This window comes from Ursus americanus, chromosome 27 (genome assembly GCF_024610735.1).
Source record: "Ursus americanus isolate L20-20 chromosome 27, mUrsAme1.1.p, whole genome shotgun sequence".
In the NCBI taxonomy this organism is placed as follows: domain Eukaryota; kingdom Metazoa; phylum Chordata; class Mammalia; order Carnivora; family Ursidae; genus Ursus; species Ursus americanus.
The window spans coordinates 25,157,564-25,174,412 of NC_142153.1; the positions used below are offsets into that span (position 1 = coordinate 25,157,564).

General features: G+C 42.3%; 1 protein-coding gene and 1 long non-coding RNA gene across 6 annotated transcripts in view; one reads left to right on the forward strand and one right to left on the reverse strand.

Moving 5' to 3' along the window:
- Positions 1 to 12,516, reverse strand: part of AGPAT5 (1-acylglycerol-3-phosphate O-acyltransferase 5) — a 59,249-nt gene extending 46,733 nt beyond the window's left edge. Inside the window, exon 1 of the mRNA XM_045810848.2 lies at positions 11,936 to 12,516. Coding sequence (XP_045666804.1) covers positions 11,936 to 12,154 — 219 coding nt within the window. The 5' untranslated portion in view covers positions 12,155 to 12,516. The remainder of the gene's footprint in view (positions 1 to 11,935) is intronic.
- A 110-nt stretch (positions 12,517 to 12,626) lies between these two features.
- Positions 12,627 to 16,849, forward strand: part of LOC123800897 (uncharacterized) — a 199,510-nt gene continuing 195,287 nt past the window's right edge. For all 5 annotated transcript variants that reach the window (XR_006782048.2, XR_006782046.2, XR_006782049.2 and 2 more), the window contains exons 1-2: positions 12,627 to 12,748; positions 16,386 to 16,508. This is a non-coding gene — a long non-coding RNA (uncharacterized LOC123800897). The remainder of the gene's footprint in view (positions 12,749 to 16,385; positions 16,509 to 16,849) is intronic.

Here is a 16,849-nt window from a genome sequence, read left to right on the forward strand (position 1 = left end):
ATCTTACTGTAATAGTTGCAAATCATTATTACGTACTTTGAATAAATGTTGATTAACCAAAGAAAGGAATGCATAATTACAATTTTAGGTATCAAATATATGCAGTTTTTTTTTAAAAGATTTTATTTATTTGACAGAGACAGCCAGCGAGAGAGGGAACACAAGCAGGGGGAGTGGAAGAGGAAGAAGCAGGCTCATAGCGGAGGAGGAGCCTGATGTGGGGCTCCATCCCAGAACACCGGGATCACGCCCTGAGCCTAAGGCAGACACTTAACGGCTGCGCCACCCAGGCACCCCCAAATATATGCAGTTTTAAGGTCCTTCACTTGGTTGATTTCCAAGGTTTCAAAGAAAAAGCATTTCATTCTAATTTAAAATTGTCAAATTTCTTTCATTCATTTAAGTGGAAAGTTTGTTTTTAAATTTACTAACAAGGAAGGAAGAAAAAATTTTTATTCTTTAAGAATGCAGATTCTCAAAATACTTAACAGCTACTACTACCTTAACAAATATATGGTTAATTAGATAGCTGTAGTTTCTAAATTAAAAAAAAGTTCCTAAGAACTTACAAAATACCTATACATATAAATTATTACATGATTATGTAGGGACCAAGGGCAAGCTGCCCCTAGAGGGCCACTTTGGCATAAAGATTAAGTTAAAAGTAATCAAAACCCAGATGCAGGGAAAGCTATCTGCCTGAAGGCCTAAATTTGCACTGAAAAGCAGGGCCTGTTCCAGGAAGAGAGGTCTCACCAGACTCCCCTTTGCCTAAGAAATTTCTCCGCATAACAAGGCACCTCCTTTCACCTTCCTGCTAACAGCCTTCTTGTTGTATCCTGAAGCCCCCTCCCTCTCCTTAGCTCAGGTAAGCTTCCTGCTATCTCTGGAATCTCACGTGTGTGGAGTCCCTGGACATATACCTATTAAATCTGGTTCCCTCCTCTTAATCTGTCTCATGGCAATTCGATTCTGAGTCCAGCCAGAAGGACCACAGGGCAGAGGAAGGTCTTCCTCCCCGACAATTCTGCGATGACCTACAAGCCTACAGGCACGATGTCATTGTAATCATCTTAAATCCACCCATCCTCAGCATGCATTTACCTCTGCTCCGAAGCCTTCCTGCCTTCTAACCCAGAGCCCAGGAGGAATCACACCCCCTTTGGCCTGGAACAAACCCCGTGCACACCCCTACGGGAGCATCAACCATGTGTTGTGCATATTTATTTGCACGTCGCGTGTGTGTGTGTGGGGGGGGACTCATAGGCTCTTCTGTGGCAGGGTCTTTATCATTTTTCTACCCCAGAGCCCAGCACTCAGATGGTTTTCAGCACAAGATTACTGAATCATGAAGTTGCACTTTTATTTTTCAGAAGTAGATAAAGCTAGATCTCATTTTCAGCAGTAAAAGGTTTTGGAATAAACATAAGAAAAACACTTTAAATGCACCAGTAACTTTTTAAGGCATTCTGTGAATCGTCTAATACATGTATTTTGAATCACATTAATCAGGTCTTCTGCAGGTGATTTGTTCCTTCAAAACAAGGCACGTGAAAAACATGGCTTTTTTTGTTCTTCCTAATTCTTTAATTTTAGGTTCATCACAACTGTTCGATTTTAGCTCATCCATTTTTTAAGAGCTCATCTAAAGTCTCTGTAGAGGGGCACCTGGGTGGCTCAGTTGGTGAGGTGTCTGCCTTCGGCTCAGGTCATGATCCCAGGGTCCTGGGGTCAAGTCCCACATCGAGCTCCCTGCTCAGTGGGAGCCTGCTTCTCCTTCTCCCTCTACCTGCCGCTCCCCCTGCTTGTGTGTGCGTGCTCTCTCTGTCAAATAAATAAAATCTTGGAAAAAAATAATAAAGTCCCTACAGAAAAAAGAACAAATTTCCCTTTTCATTTTATTAACTCAGAAGGGGACAATAAAAATGCTCTTTGAATAATTATCTTCATTGCAACTGATTCTCTGGTTACTATCCTGCTTTAGTCAACAAACATGTTGAACTTGCCCAACCTGGCTATCAGAAGGCGGCCTGGACGTAGATGTAGACTTCTTCTCTCACCTCACCTTGACCATATCTTTATATAGTTTTTAATTTTTTCCCATGATCTGTAAACAACCTAAAGACTCTCTTGTATCCTGAAATAAGGGAGTAAAATGGCATCTAGAGTGGTCACATGTTTAACACAGTAGAGTATCTAATAATATCACCAGGACATAAACATACAACATTTTTTTGTGGAAAAAAAAAACAACAACCAGATTCTTCATTTATCTCAATAATATCCATTTTCTTTCAGCATGCAAAATGAAATATTTTTTAAAAAACGTTTTCACTGCCCTTAATTTATAGACTCTGTGGAGGGCGACCAGAGTATGCTACCCCAAAATATGCCACACTGGCATAAGTCTCTTTTGTGGTGAAGACCTCTCTGGCCTCCCCGCTTTCTGCCTGAGTCATAAACTTCCCTTTGTAAGGGTGATGTTAATACCCATAGTACCCTAAAGGTGTTCCCTTCTAGCCAGAAAGACCAGAGATAGCAGGAGATGAGTCTGCACAGCAAACCTTACTAAACCACCCTTAGCTATCACATATTCCCCAGTGACCTGCCCACAATTTACCAGCCCTAATGGCACAAAGCCCTTTCTCTGTGTAGTCATGTTTCCAGAAGTTACTGCCCTTCGTTAAAATGACATATAAACCCCTCAAGCTGAGTCTATCCACTTCTTTTGGTTTTTACTTTTTTTCTGTGAGGCACCAATGCATATAAAAATTTTAACATCAGTAAAATATATGCCTTTTCTGCTGTTAATCTGACTTTTGTCAGTTTAATCTGCAGACCTCAGCTATGAACCTAAGGGAGTAGAGAAAAAGTTTTCCTCCTCTACACTGCAACGTAATAGTCACTAAGAGCATAGGTTACAGTATTTGATTTGAATTAAGATTTGGATTTGAATCCTAGTCTATCACCTCACTAATTGTGTGAAATTGAGCAAAGTCCCTTACCTCTCCACATCTATTTCTTTACATGTAAAATAAATGTCCTAACAGCAACTACTCCTAATTAATGAGACTAGGTAAACTACTTCACACAATGCCTTGAACATAGTAACGATCCCCCCAAAAGTTAGCTGTTGTTATTACTATTGTCCACTAAAATGAAATTTTTTATTCACAACTGGGTTAAGTGATTAATGGAAAAGAGGGGAAAAAAGTCTCTGATTACACAGAAATGCAGCTATAAATTGTTTTAATAAAATTACATATATAATTTACACCCTAAGATGTTTATAATCATTTGAAATGAATTTTTAAATGTATTTTTATGCCAACGAAATATATCACAAGTTAACCAGTACAGGATTTCTACTATAATGCATACAAACACGATGGTCTTTTTCTGCCCAATCTCAAACAACACTTCATTGAATAGGAAAATTACAATGCCCTCTGAACCAAGATCAAAGTAGAAACATAGTCATTTGTCTAATAAGCAGTATGCTAAAATAACGATCATGCAACATTTAAAAGGAACCTTACAAATCACAAAACTCTCTTACACATGCTTCATGCGTGTTCCTTGGTACTGTCCTTACTCTACAAGGTGTTTTGCTGAGCACCTATGACCTGCCGGTCACTGAGGGCAGCCACGCATGGTATCTCGTGTGGTCTTCATTTTTTTTATTTTTATTTTTTTTTAATTTATTTATTTGACAGAGAGAGAGACGGCCAGCAAGACAGGGAACACAAGCAGGGGGAGTGGGAGATGAAGAAGCAGGCTCCTAGCGGAGCGGGGAGCCTGATGTGGGGCTCGATCGCAGGACTCCAGGATCATGCCCTGAGCCGAAGGCAGGCACTTAACGATTGAGCCACTCAGGCGCCCCTCTTGTGTAGTCTTCAAAAGAGCATGACAGTCAGCATTTCACTGAAGGAGGAGAACACTGAGCTGAGAAGCTCACTTATTCAAGTTGACACATACTATGGCAGAGAACTAGGAATTACACTCGAGGTTTCTCACACCAAGATCCAAAACTCTTTCAAATGTTATAAAACTATTCTCTGCAAAAATTCCAAATAAGAACTTCGAATGAGAAAACTTCCCATATATTAGAAACTTATGTGATTTTTTTCAGTCTGAACACCAGGTACATAAGAAACTCTTGAGAAAAAATTAAGTAGACATAAAAAATTTTCCTCCAGAAATGCAAACGAAGATGGGGGACAAAGCAATAGTAAGCCTGGAAGAGCTGCTGGCCTTCAATGCAGGGGCTCTACCCTCCGCGAATCCCCTGCTGGGCCGCACACGCTCCCCGCTCCCCCAGCGACGCAAGCAGCAGCATGCAGCTGCAGCACTCCTGCAGCCCAATGGCTCTCGATTCACTTCTTTCTTTTATAGCTCACCTCATACACGCTTTTTTAAACGGACTTCTTTCTACACTGCTAAACTGCGTGTTTCTAAACTGTATTTTCTCATTCTAAAACCTGAGTGCTTGGGGCGGGCCTGGGTGGCTCAGTCAGTTGGTTAAGCGCCTGCCCTCAGCTCGGGTCACGATCTTAGGGCTCTGGGACAGAGCCCTGAGTTGGGCTCCCTGCTCAGAGCACAGTCTGCTTCTCCTTCTCCCTCTGCCTCCTCCCCCCCCTTCATGCTCTGTCTCTGTCTCAAATAAAATCTTTTTAAAAAAAAAATAAATAAAATAAAATAAAATAAAAAATAAAACGTGAGTGCCTAGCTTGTGGTCAGCACTTTAGGTGATGCTCCGTTCCACGTATCACCCCCTAGTTTCTTTTTGCTCCTGAAATTCCCACCTGGAGACGAGGCAAAATAAAGCTGTCTTCCAAATACCACTTCCACACGCATCCAGTCCTCTAAAATACCCAAGCAACACTTGCTTGTTTGGGGTTTCCATTGCTAGTTCCCACAGAGAGAGAAGGAAACAAAATGAGCCTAGAGAACTGCGTAGGTTCAAAAGTAGCAAAAAGTATAGGTTTTTATTGACAACCAAACAAAGGTTTCTCTATATTGCTGGCTGTTGCAGAACTCCCTCTTTTATAAAGTCTCTGACCTTATTCTTTCTCAGTCTTACTTCTGAGCGTACAGTTCATGTTTCTTTCCCCTTTATCTATTTAAGTAAAGAATACAATCAGACTCACTAGACCGGTAGTTCCTATTAAACCAAAACCTGTCAACCAGCAAGCTCTTCAAGAATCCACCCAGGTTAAAAGTGAGATTCATCTACATTGCCACAAAAATTCACAACAGTATCCCCCGTACGCTGCCCCTTTGTTAAAAAGGAAAAATTAAGTTGTTCTCCCCTTTATGGCCATCTCCACAAGGTTACAATCTTAAACACCGACATTAAAAGATGCTAATGTTATGTTAATATTTCATAGGTTAATTACGTGTGTGATGCTGACACGGAGAGGGGGTGAGGGAAAGCTGAGGCTTCAGCTGGAAGAAGATATACAGAGAAGAGTCCAAAGGCACAAGCTTGAAAATACACTGGTGATTTGGGCTGGGGAGGAAGCAGCAGTTGGGCTACAGTGAAACCAACAAATGGAAAAATTGGCCAGGAAAAATTTAGACAGCTTTGAAGGCCACACTTAGGAGTCTTCATTGGCATTCAGTTATCCACCGAGGGCCTCTTTTTCCTAAACATACCACGATACTTACTCCCGTTTGAAGTAAAAATTCAAAGCACCTCAGAATAATTGATACAGCCTTCTTGAAGAATCCAGGCGAAGTTATTTTACCTTTTTGTCACAAAGCTAACAAACACAAGCACTCCAATTTCAGTATGATCCTCTACTGGAATCGTTTGTCCATATTTTTCCTAGTATGAATAAACTGAGACCAGGGGTCTCATTTCAACCAACATAACCACAGCACTGAGCAAAGCATCTTCACAAAATAGATCCTGAAGCTAGAGTCCTTAGACTGAAGCCTGCCTTAACTACTACAAACGCGAACTACAGGTGCCTCAGTTCTCATCGGTAAAATGGGAAGAATGGCGCCTACCTTGTCACAGTGACACGGCAGACATGCTGGAACACCCGGCACATGGTCAGCTCCCGCTCAAAGCCAAGTTCGTTACGGACTCCGTCCTCTCCATTCGCTTCCACATGCAATCACAAAGCCCTATCAGCTACTTGGAAAACAGATCTGGGATCTATACAGCCTCTCGATGTCCACTCTGTCCACAACTCTGACCCCAAACTCTTGCCTGGATTACTACTAATCCTCCCCGATTGGCTCTTTTTCAGAACTCCATGCAGATGTCACTGGTTTGGGCAAACTTCCTCAACCACTAGTCTAACAATCTCACAGAGATAGTACATTTTAATTTCCCTGTTACCATTTGCTATCTCCCTAGAAGGTAAGCTCCATAAGGGTAGGGTTGCCCACAGTTTTCCTCACCATATCCTTTATCGTCTAGCTAAGGATCTGGAACAAGGTGCACACCTCAATACTGCACGAATGAAGGAATGAAGAGTAGTTTTTAGGGATTCCTTAGAAGTTACTACTTAGTTTTGGATTGCATTATCAACCTGTGTTTAAGAAACCATAATAAAATGAGAAAATATTAAAGGAAAAATTAACTTCTAAGTCCATTTATGAAAAGTCAACTCTCAGTGCATTCAGCTCCACAAATTCAGACAAATTCACGAAAGACGGACAGTAAATTATGTCCACGGATTCATATTTTCCCTTCCTCATGATAACAGCACAGAGGTGTCCCCATAGGTCACAGACATACCGGGTGTGACCATAAAACCCGAGAAGTTCATTTACTGCAGGAGTCTTCCCACATTTACATTTATTTAAAAGCTCTTATAATAAATCTAAAGTTACACACCAAATTGTTGCATACCTGGGAAATGTGTGTGTGTAGTCAGAGGGAACTTTAACTTTCTCAAAATATTTTGGCAGTGTTTGAATGTTTTATTGCATCTGTGATTTAAAATAGAAAAATAAGACATTAAAAGGGATCTCACACCAATGCAACCAAAAAAAAACCCTTACTTGCTCAATCAGGGATTTTTATTTATAGAAAGTATAAAAACAAGGTTCTAATTACAGTTCTCTAAGGTTTTCTTATAAGTCTATTCCCTAGGCAGACTTAAAATGTGTTAGGCTGGAATCCTACTTGATTTGGGAAATGTTTAATTTCCTCTATGAAATGCTGGTGTCATTCTTAAACACACACATGCAGAAGCACAACCAAATCCGCCTGGCTTGGTCTTGCCCCAGCTAAACTGAAGGAAGTGATCTCAGGGCTTTTAAGGTCTTCACATGAATGATAAAAGAGCAGAGAAAAGGGAAATAGAGGGTACAAAGTATTTATACTCTCTTTAGGACTATTGATATTCAAGAAGACTTGGGGCAATGTTTTAGCAGAAATGCAGACAGAATCCAGATGTGGTAAAAAGGAGGTGGACTTGTAAGGTCTCTTCTCCCATTCTAAATAAACATGTTTTATTCGAACAGTTCAGCTGCCTTTTGCTACATGATACAGAATACGAATTTAACTGGGAGTCCAGGACTATGTTTGAGGAAACAGCGCTACAGAAAGAACCAGTTATAAATGCTCTCCAGATATGAATGCCTTGGTTGTTCTGAGGAACTTGAAACAATGTTTCAATTAAAAGTATGAATTATTAGAGAAGAGTATTCTAACTGAACGCATTAAAAAAAATCAAAATCTTAGGCTTACATTCTGTTATCTTGTTTCCAGTGTTTTTTGAACTATTTTATACTTGAAGTAGGTCAGCTGAAAAACTACATTTATCTTCTCTCAAAGTCCACATTTTGTTGTTCTGTCGTGTTAGCATTTGAGGAAGAGCAAATTAGAAGATAGGGCCAATAATGTAAAATACATTTTAAAGTAAATCCAAGTGTTACAAAAGTATTTAAGCAGGAAAAAAATTTGACTAAAATACTTATTAGATGTTAATGAGGAGGCATGTATTACATCACTAGATATTTTTGTCCTGCAAATATCAATGATCAGTTTTTAGTTCATTCCATTGCAAGGAGGGAAAAGAGAACTTAAAATAATGAGAAAGGAATTCTGACATTTAAAAAAAAATACATTAACTCTTAACAGCTTCTAAAACAACATGTTAAGATTTTTCATTACCTATCATAACTATTACAATTATTGTTTATGCAGGAATCTCAACATTCAGGATAGCACCCTAGGATAGAAATTATGGTACATCTGGTTTCCCCTCACCTAGAGGTTATAGTAACTGTATCACCATCCCTCCTGCAGGAGCCCTCACTGCTACCTCTGTCAGTATGCCCCCCTCTCCTTTTAGCTTCCCACAAGTTTTCCTTAAACTCCAGCTCCAAAAATAAGCAGGACTGAGTTAAGTTACTACTGTGCAGTAGGCTGAATGGTGACCCCCACAAAAGATTGTGCATGTCTTAAGCCTGTAAACTATGAATGTGACCTTACTTGGGAAAGGGGTCTTGGGTTAAGGATTCTGATTTGGGGAGCTCATCCTGGATTATCTGGGTGGGCCCTAAACCCAATGACAGGTGCCCTTATAAAAGAAAGGCAGAGGGATATCTGACACAGGCAATGAGATCATGGAGGCAGATTGTAGAATTATATGGCTACAAGTCAAGGAGTGCCCACAGCCACTGAGAGCTAAAAGAGCCAAAGAAAAGACTGCCCTAGGGCCTCAAGAGGGAGTATAGGCCAACAAACACCTTGATTTCAGACATTTGGCCTCTAGAATTGTAAGAATAAATTTCTCTTGTTTTAAGCCACTAATTTGAGGTGATCTGTTATGGCAGCAACAGAAAAGAAATACAATGATTTGAATCAGTGTCCCCCAAAATAATAAAGAGGTGTGTGTTGATTTTCAGTGGGTCTTAAATTGAGAGATAAACGAAACTTTTTAAAAATCTGTATTGCTTATTCCAAAGTAAATGGTGAAGGTACCCTGTTGAGTTTCAGTACTGATAAGATTCTAGAACCTAAAAGGATAAATAAATTACAAACGGAAATTTTATGAACAGCGACTGAAATGCTCTCCTGTGTCAAAAATGCATGTGAAAATAAAGTAGTGGAAATAGGAAAGGTCAGATATTTAGCTAGAATCCAATGGAACATTCAAGTATACCTGCTGGAACAGGCTTACCTGCCAAGCACAGATCATCAACCTCATGGACCTACAGCTTAAAAATTCTATACATAAAAATATATTCTGTTACACTACTATGAGCCATTTCTTTTTTTAAAACCTAGAATTAAAAATCATTAAAAATTCCATTAAAAAATTCTAATTTATGCTCTACATCACTAATCAACAGGCAAATGCAAATCAAAACCACAATAAGTTATCACCTTATACCTGCCAGAATGGTTAGTATCAGAAAAACATTTAGCAAGGATGTGGAGAAAAGGGAACCCTCATGCACTGTTGGTGGAAATGTAAATTGGTGCAGCCACTGTGGAGGTTCCTCAAAATATTAAAAATAGAAACACTACCTGATTCAGTAATTCCACTACTGGGTATTTACCCAAAGAAAACAAAAACACTAATCAAAAAGATATGCATACACCCCTACGTTTACTGCAGCATCGTCCACAATAGCTGAGATATGGAAGCAACCTAAGCGTCCATTGATAGATGAAATGTGCTACACACACACACACACACACACACACACACACACACTGGAATATCACTCAGCCATAAAAAGGAATGATCTTGGCATCGGGGACAACAAGGATGGACCTAGAGGGTATTATGCTAAGTGAAATAAGTCAGACAGACAAATACCATTCACTTTCACTTTATATGTGTTATCTAAAAAACGAAACAAAAAAGAAACCCATAAATACAGAGATCAAACTGGTGGTCGCCGGATGGGAGGGGGTGGAAAAAATTCTAATTTAAATACACTTCAACAATGTATATAATTTAATGGTGAACTCCCTTTCATCCAAAACTTAAATTACTAACACTTCTTCAGAAATGAATCAGCATTCTTTTACAGAGGACAAAAATGAGGATCACCTCCGTTCTTTGCAAATTAGAGGTGAAAAACAATTCAAGAAAAATAAAAAGTCCACTAGCAAAATAAGAAAAACAAGCTAAAATGTTAATCAAAACTTTACAATGACAAAGTCACTGATGAAAACTAGTAAGTAAAACTAAGAATAAGGTGACAGAATGTCCTTGTAAATACATTTCCTTTCCTTTATTATTCCGGATATTATCGTTCATGCATTTATAAAAGGGTATCTGATAGCCCTCAAGTATAATTCAAAGTTTTATTTAATGTGTGTTCCTTAAAGTTTGTTAGGAATTCTAGAAATGGTTGCCCACTGATGATCAACAGATTCAATTTTTTAGAAAACCATGTGCTGAGAACTCAAAAATTAAACTGGAGGTCTACATTGAACAGGGTATAAGGTAAGACATACAATTTAGAAACACTGAAATTTTACAATCGTTTTTAAAATAAGAAACTTGCTAAACACATAGAACTTCACTGGTATATTATACTCTATGTTGCATGGAACATGCTATATTCTTTGAACAAAAATGAACCCACCACAGGTAGTATTATTTTTCTAAAAGATAACTGACTTTGTCCTATGTTCTGTCTGTATCCTAGCCCAGGTCAGCTGTCATCTGATGTGAAATTAAATATTTAATCATGACAAAGCCGTACATTTAGACAAATGCGGTGAAGTAAGAGCAAAGAGGGGGAAATGGTCTGAATTCGTGAAAATTTTAAATGAAGCCCATTTTAAAAGTCAAGTAACAGAAAACCATGATCTGGAAGACCGATCTTTCTTTTCGAGGAAGCACTTACAGATACTGGTTTAAATGTAGGCCCTGGCTTCTCTTACTTCCCTTCCCCCAAACAACCTCCAACTGGGGCAAACTCAGAGTCATCAGAGATCCACAGAAGCGCAACTGCAAACTGAAAATAGTAGCTGGTTGACAACAGGATGAAAACAGCTGCTCCAGGGGAAAAAAAAGACAAAAAGAAAAAAACCAATGCCATCCCATTCCCTTCGACCCAACCCCGACCGAGAAAAGGAAAAAAAAAAAAAAAAAAAGACTAATTGGATATAAGTAATAACAAGAATCAAGCTCGTATTCAAATTGGGAAATAAAAGGAAAATTCACAATTGTTATGTTTGTAAAAGAGTTCAAATAACTAAAGTTACGGGGGTCTTCTACATTTTTTTTATTTTCTTTTTTTTTTAAACAAATTTAATCTACAGATCCAATCTCTACAGAAAAAGTTAACAGAAAGTCATCAGACAAAAAATTAGCCACACATCTGAGCCTAGTGTAAGTTGGCAAGAATTTTATCTAGGGTTAGCCTTCTACAGTAACAAATGTATTAATTTCCTGGTCCAGCTTTCACTTAATACTGGGGAAGAATGCAAAACAAAGTTGTACTTATTGTCCAAATAGTAACATTCATCTGTTTTAAGAGAAGGTCTCCGATTTTTAAGAGCGCCGTTTTGACTTCAAACATTACCAATCTTCTTAGACCAAACGCCAAAAACTTGTCAACTGCTTGCCCTACTTAAGTGTTCATCTGCACCTACTTAGCTAAGCACCTAGACAGTTACAAAAATGGGGAGCGGGGGGCGGCTGATTCCACTTGTGGCCTCGGAAGAACATAACCACAGCTTCCTAGAGATCCTGGGGTACCTGCAAGGAAGTATCGGACCAAACCCTACCTAAGAACGTTAGACTTTCCTCGCCGTGGGAGGATAGGGTGATGATGGGCACGTACTTTTGGGGCCGGATCTGCCAGGCAGAGCGGAACGATCCTAAAGTACCCTGGAGTGGGGGGCGGGGCGCGGGTTGCATGGTTCCCGGCCGGGACCCAGGTGAAGAGTGGGGGAGGCGGGTGCGGCAGGAGGGCGCGGACGGCGCGCAGTGCCTCTCACCTGCACTCCGGTGTAGTTCTCGAAGAAGAAGAGTACCATGCTCTGATAGACGCAGTACAGCCGGTCGTCCACCTCCTGGTAGACGCGGGAGGGTAGGAAGGCGGAGAGCAGCCGCCAGGCCCCCCAGGCCAGCACGTAGGTGGGGGCAGTGCCCAGGAGCACGGCGGCCGGCAGCACGCAGCGCATCGAGTACATGTGGAGCACCAGGGACAGCAGCATCTTGCCGGGGCCGCGTGCCGAATGCCCCGCTGGCTGCTCCCGGCCCGGGACGCCTCCAGGCCGCCCCGCTGCCCTCAGCCAGCGGCCAATCACCGGGCCGTGCCGGGCCCCGCCACCGCCCCCTCACCTCTCCCGGCCGCCGGCCGCACCTGAGACGCCCAGCCCGCGCCGGCCTCCGCCCCCAGCCGCATGGGCCGCGCCGCCGCCTGGCGCTGGGCGGGCCGGCGAGTGCGGGGCCGGGCGCGCTCCTCGCGGCCGCGGGGCAAGGGGATGCCGCGGCCCTCCGACGCTCAGGAGCTCAGAAGCGTTTACACCCCATGACCCTCGCCCGTCACCCAAAGCCCCTGTCGGGGGCGGGGCTCCGCGGCAACAACACGCCGCCTGATTGGTCTCCAGTTGCTATAGTCCCCCGTAGGGGGGCGGGGTTCCGTGAAATCAACACGGCCTCTGATTGGTCGACTGCGCTGACAGTTGAAGCCCAACTGCCGGGCGGGCAGGTGGCTAGCCGGGGTCTGCCCGCCACGCATGCTCCGAAGCTCGGCGTCGCTGCAGACGCGGGAAGAAGGGTGGCGACGGCCGGCCCCTTGGGTGAAGGTGGGTGCGGGCCGGAGGAGAGGGCCCGGGGGGTCTTGTGTCCCGTCAGTCGGATTCTGGGCCCGGGTTGGCTGGAGGGCAGGCCCCACGTTCTGCTTGCATGCTCTGTGGGCCCCTGGTCCCCGGGACGCGCCCTTAAGCCGAGATGTCCCCTCGCGCCAGGTCTGAGACGTGTTGCAGACTCTTCTGTCTCCAGCCGGGAGGACTTGTGCATTCAGCAAATATTTGCCAGGCTTAGTTTGGGAAGGCACAACGACGAAGGTGTGATAAGCGCTGTCAAAGCTCCGCCCCGGAATCTCTACCCGGGGCTGGTTTTCTGGGTGGCTCCCACACCGTCCGCCTTCCCCGGGTCTTCCCCTCTCCCCAGTAAGTGCGCAGGACTCCCTCCCTCCTCCTCCTCCCGCCACCGGGGAGGTTCAGCTGCAGGCCCGCTGCTTCCATCACAATAATGAGGATAATTGCATGTTAGCTCAGCCTTCTCACCAGGTGCTTTCCACACCATCAGACCTTTCAGATTCGCTCTTGCTGCACTTCCCCAGCGCCTGGTCTCTGTTTTCCCATTTTGTTTCAATAAGGAGCCTCATTTTGGGGGTAGTACTTTAAAGTAGCTGGACTGTGCATATAAAATATGTAAAGTACTGACATACTTTCGTGACTTTCGCAAAAATCTAGGAAGGCAGGGCAGTTGCTTTAGTGATGTAAAAACAGACCCAGAGACCTTTCAGATTCTTCTACTGCCCTTTGGCTTCAGTGGAAGTGGTTGAATGTGTAACCTTTTCTGGGGACAGTTGCACTTCCAAAGAATGCCAAATGCTTTAAGTGAAAAAAATAAAAAAAAAATTTTTTTTTATGTTAAGGGAAGCCTGTGGATAGCTTTATGCAGGGAACCATTTCAATGGAAAATTCTAACCAGGGCCAGGACAGTGGCTATTTTCTGTGACTGTGTGATTGACATCATGTAACATGATTGGTAGATGGTTATCTTAGGAGACAAAGCCAGGTGAATAGTGTTCTCAAGGAACAAGTATTTGGACAAGTATATTGCCAACAGGAAACATTACACAAAAGAAAGACTTTCAGCAGGGTTTCCCCTCTCTCTCTGTGAAAAGTAATAGCCTATACTGTAAGAAGAACTAGATTGTTTTTTGGAGGGAGAAAGTCATGGGTGTGCATCTCCAGTGCCACTCATGCTTCCTTTGATTGAGACCAGACATCCCTACAGTTAGAAGGTGTATGAAGAGAAAGCAGGCTCAGTGTTCACATTACGATCTGTATGTATGAAGTCAATGAATATGTGTGATGTATGTAAATATGTTGCTTTCTGTGAATTATGCCCCAGTTACTGTCAGTCACCAAGTGGTAAAGTTCTTTGCAGTGTTTTGGCGTGGAGGCACTGAGAGCTTAAGTTTCTCTTGTCCCCATTTAGATCCAAACCCAGCCCTGCCTACCTGATTAGTCCTGTGCTCTTCTCTCTTCCTAGTAACAGTGGCGGATTCACTCTCCCTTCTGGTCACTTACTCCTTTCTTAAACTATAATCAACCCACATTCTCTGCTTCTACCTCCTTACCTTGTGCATTTTTTAATCCCTTGCAATCTGACTTCCTTTTCTGCCACTTTAGGAAAATGGTTCTTTTAGAGAAGCACAGCTACCCTAGCCTGTATACCCTGGCACTGGGTTATGACAGTGAGAAGACTGGTTCTGTGTGTGCCTTTCTGATGCTTAGGTGTAGTGAAGGGTTACACGTGGGGTGAGTTTTACGTAAATGCATAGTACTATGGGAACATCTATTAAGGAGATTTCATTTAGTCTGGGGACAAAGAATGCTTCTCAAGCAGAGTGACACATAAAATGAAACCTAACAGTGAAGTTAGCTAGGCGACAGCTAGAGATAAGAGGAAGAGCCTCCCAAGTGAGAACTGCGTATCCGGAGGACGGAAGCTGAGAGTGCGTTGTACCCAAGCACTGAAAAGCCCTGTGTGGAGCACTGGAGTGGGCCACACTTTTTTTTTTTTTTTTTTTAATTTATTTGAGAGAGAGCTGGCACAACCTGGGGGGCAGAGAGGAGAGGGAGAAGCAGACCCCCCCCCCCAAGCAGGGAGCCCAACGCGGGGCTCCATCCTAGGACCATGAGATCATGACCTGAGCTGAAGACAGACGCTTAACCCACTGAGCCACCCAGGTGCCCCATGGAATGGGCCACACTTAAAAAAAAATTGGATGCCCCTAAAAGAATTGTATTTCCGTCACACATTTTTAAGGTAATAGCTAAAATTGTTTTTATTGTAAGTTTTATTAGTTACGAAAGTAAATTCTGATGAGTTATGACATTTTAAAATAAAGTGATTACAGAAATCTGTTAAATGGTCTGAATGGATTATGAATACCATGGTGATTTATTACCCATCATCATCTGTTTAAATACTTAAGGTTTTTACCAATTGGAATTTTTCATTGATCCTTTCTTTTTCTCCGTGAAAACATATTTCATTCCACTTGTACCACAGAATTTAAGTTAACGGAATATCCTTTTATGATTCAAAGCCATTTATTGCTCAGACTGTATCATCAAGTATCTAAAAGTAAAAATTTCTCCTGTGTTGAGCCATTACTATTGTTAGCAATATACAATGAGTCTGTGTATCACAAAATCTGGTGATTATTGTTAAGTAAAGTTTTAGTGACAATGCCTGTCTTACGATGCCTTAATTAAAAGAAATTTCAAATTATCTTTCGGTGTCCTCAAGTTCATTACACCTTCCCACCTCTGCAGTGCAGTACAATGTAGTAAGATTTGAGGTGGACCAAGTGGGTGGGGGCCATGCAAGGTGGGTCTGGACACTCAGGAGTCTTCATAGGCAGATCAGTTTCAGGAAAGTTAAGTATCTGAAAGTTAAGTCCTTTAAAACTACTCAGACCACATCTTTACATATTCTCAGGGATTCCCCCATGGAATAATTTGAGAACTATTGGTGGAGAAAGTAAGTGGGGCAAGGGAAGGAGACAAAGCTGATATGGGTTGGGTCAGGAAAGGAAAGGTCGGGAAGAACCACATGACGGTGGGACTTATGAGACATGTAAAGGATTTTAGACCTTATCCCAAAGGATCTGGAAAGCTACTGAAAGGCTTAAAAGAGGGTTAAAAAAAAAAAAGTTGTTCTAGGCAGTGTGGCAAGTAGATCAGCAGGTTGGAGATGTTGCTAGACTCCCGACTAGAGGTAATGTCGGCTTAGACTTCGTTAGTGACTCTGTATGGAGAAGACGTTAATTCCTCCTGTACAGCTTTTTTGAGGGAAATTTGACAGTGTCCACCAAACACGGACAGATAGCCTTTGATTCAAGTCTAATTAAATGAGCGTCCGTAGTAGAATGATTACATGGATTCACAAAGATGACAAGGGAAATGCTACGCTGTAGGTGGAAGGAAACAGGTGGAAACGTATTGCCCTAGATCTCCAGGACATGAGGTGAAGAAAGGGGGGTGCCGAATAATCTGTGCACTACCCCATTTCAGTAAAAACTAAATAAAACAACATTTCTACATGCAAATGTCTAGAAACTACTAATGAGAGTGATTATCTCTGGGACAGGGAAGTAAGCTCAGGTGATGTGCAACAGAACTTTCTGTATTGTTTCAGGTTTTTACAAAGAAGTATTGACTCCGCAAATGTGTATGCACTGCTAGTTGTGTTTCCCACGCACTTTCCTGGGTTTCAAAGATGAAGAACAGATGAAGGTCCTGAGGTCGTGACCCTTGGAAGGTGTGTGTGTGGAAGGGGGTGGGGTTTACTTATCACCTGGGCAGATAAAGATAAGCGAAGAAAGAAGTAAGAGAGAGCAGACAGTTGCCATCCACCGAGGCGATAGCCTGGGGTGATAAATGAGAAACGGAGGAGAGAGGCATGCCTTCCAAATTTCAGGCCTGAGGAACCAGGTGGAATTTCATCTGATGGAGTGGAAACAGGTTCTGTGGGGTGTGGAACTTAGCTGGGGGAGTGGGAGCCTTTTAAGAAAACACAGGTTTACAAATACAAAGGTAGATGTGAACGTGGATATTTATTTAGAATGAGAAAAGAAATCACAAGAAAAAAAAATAGCTGGC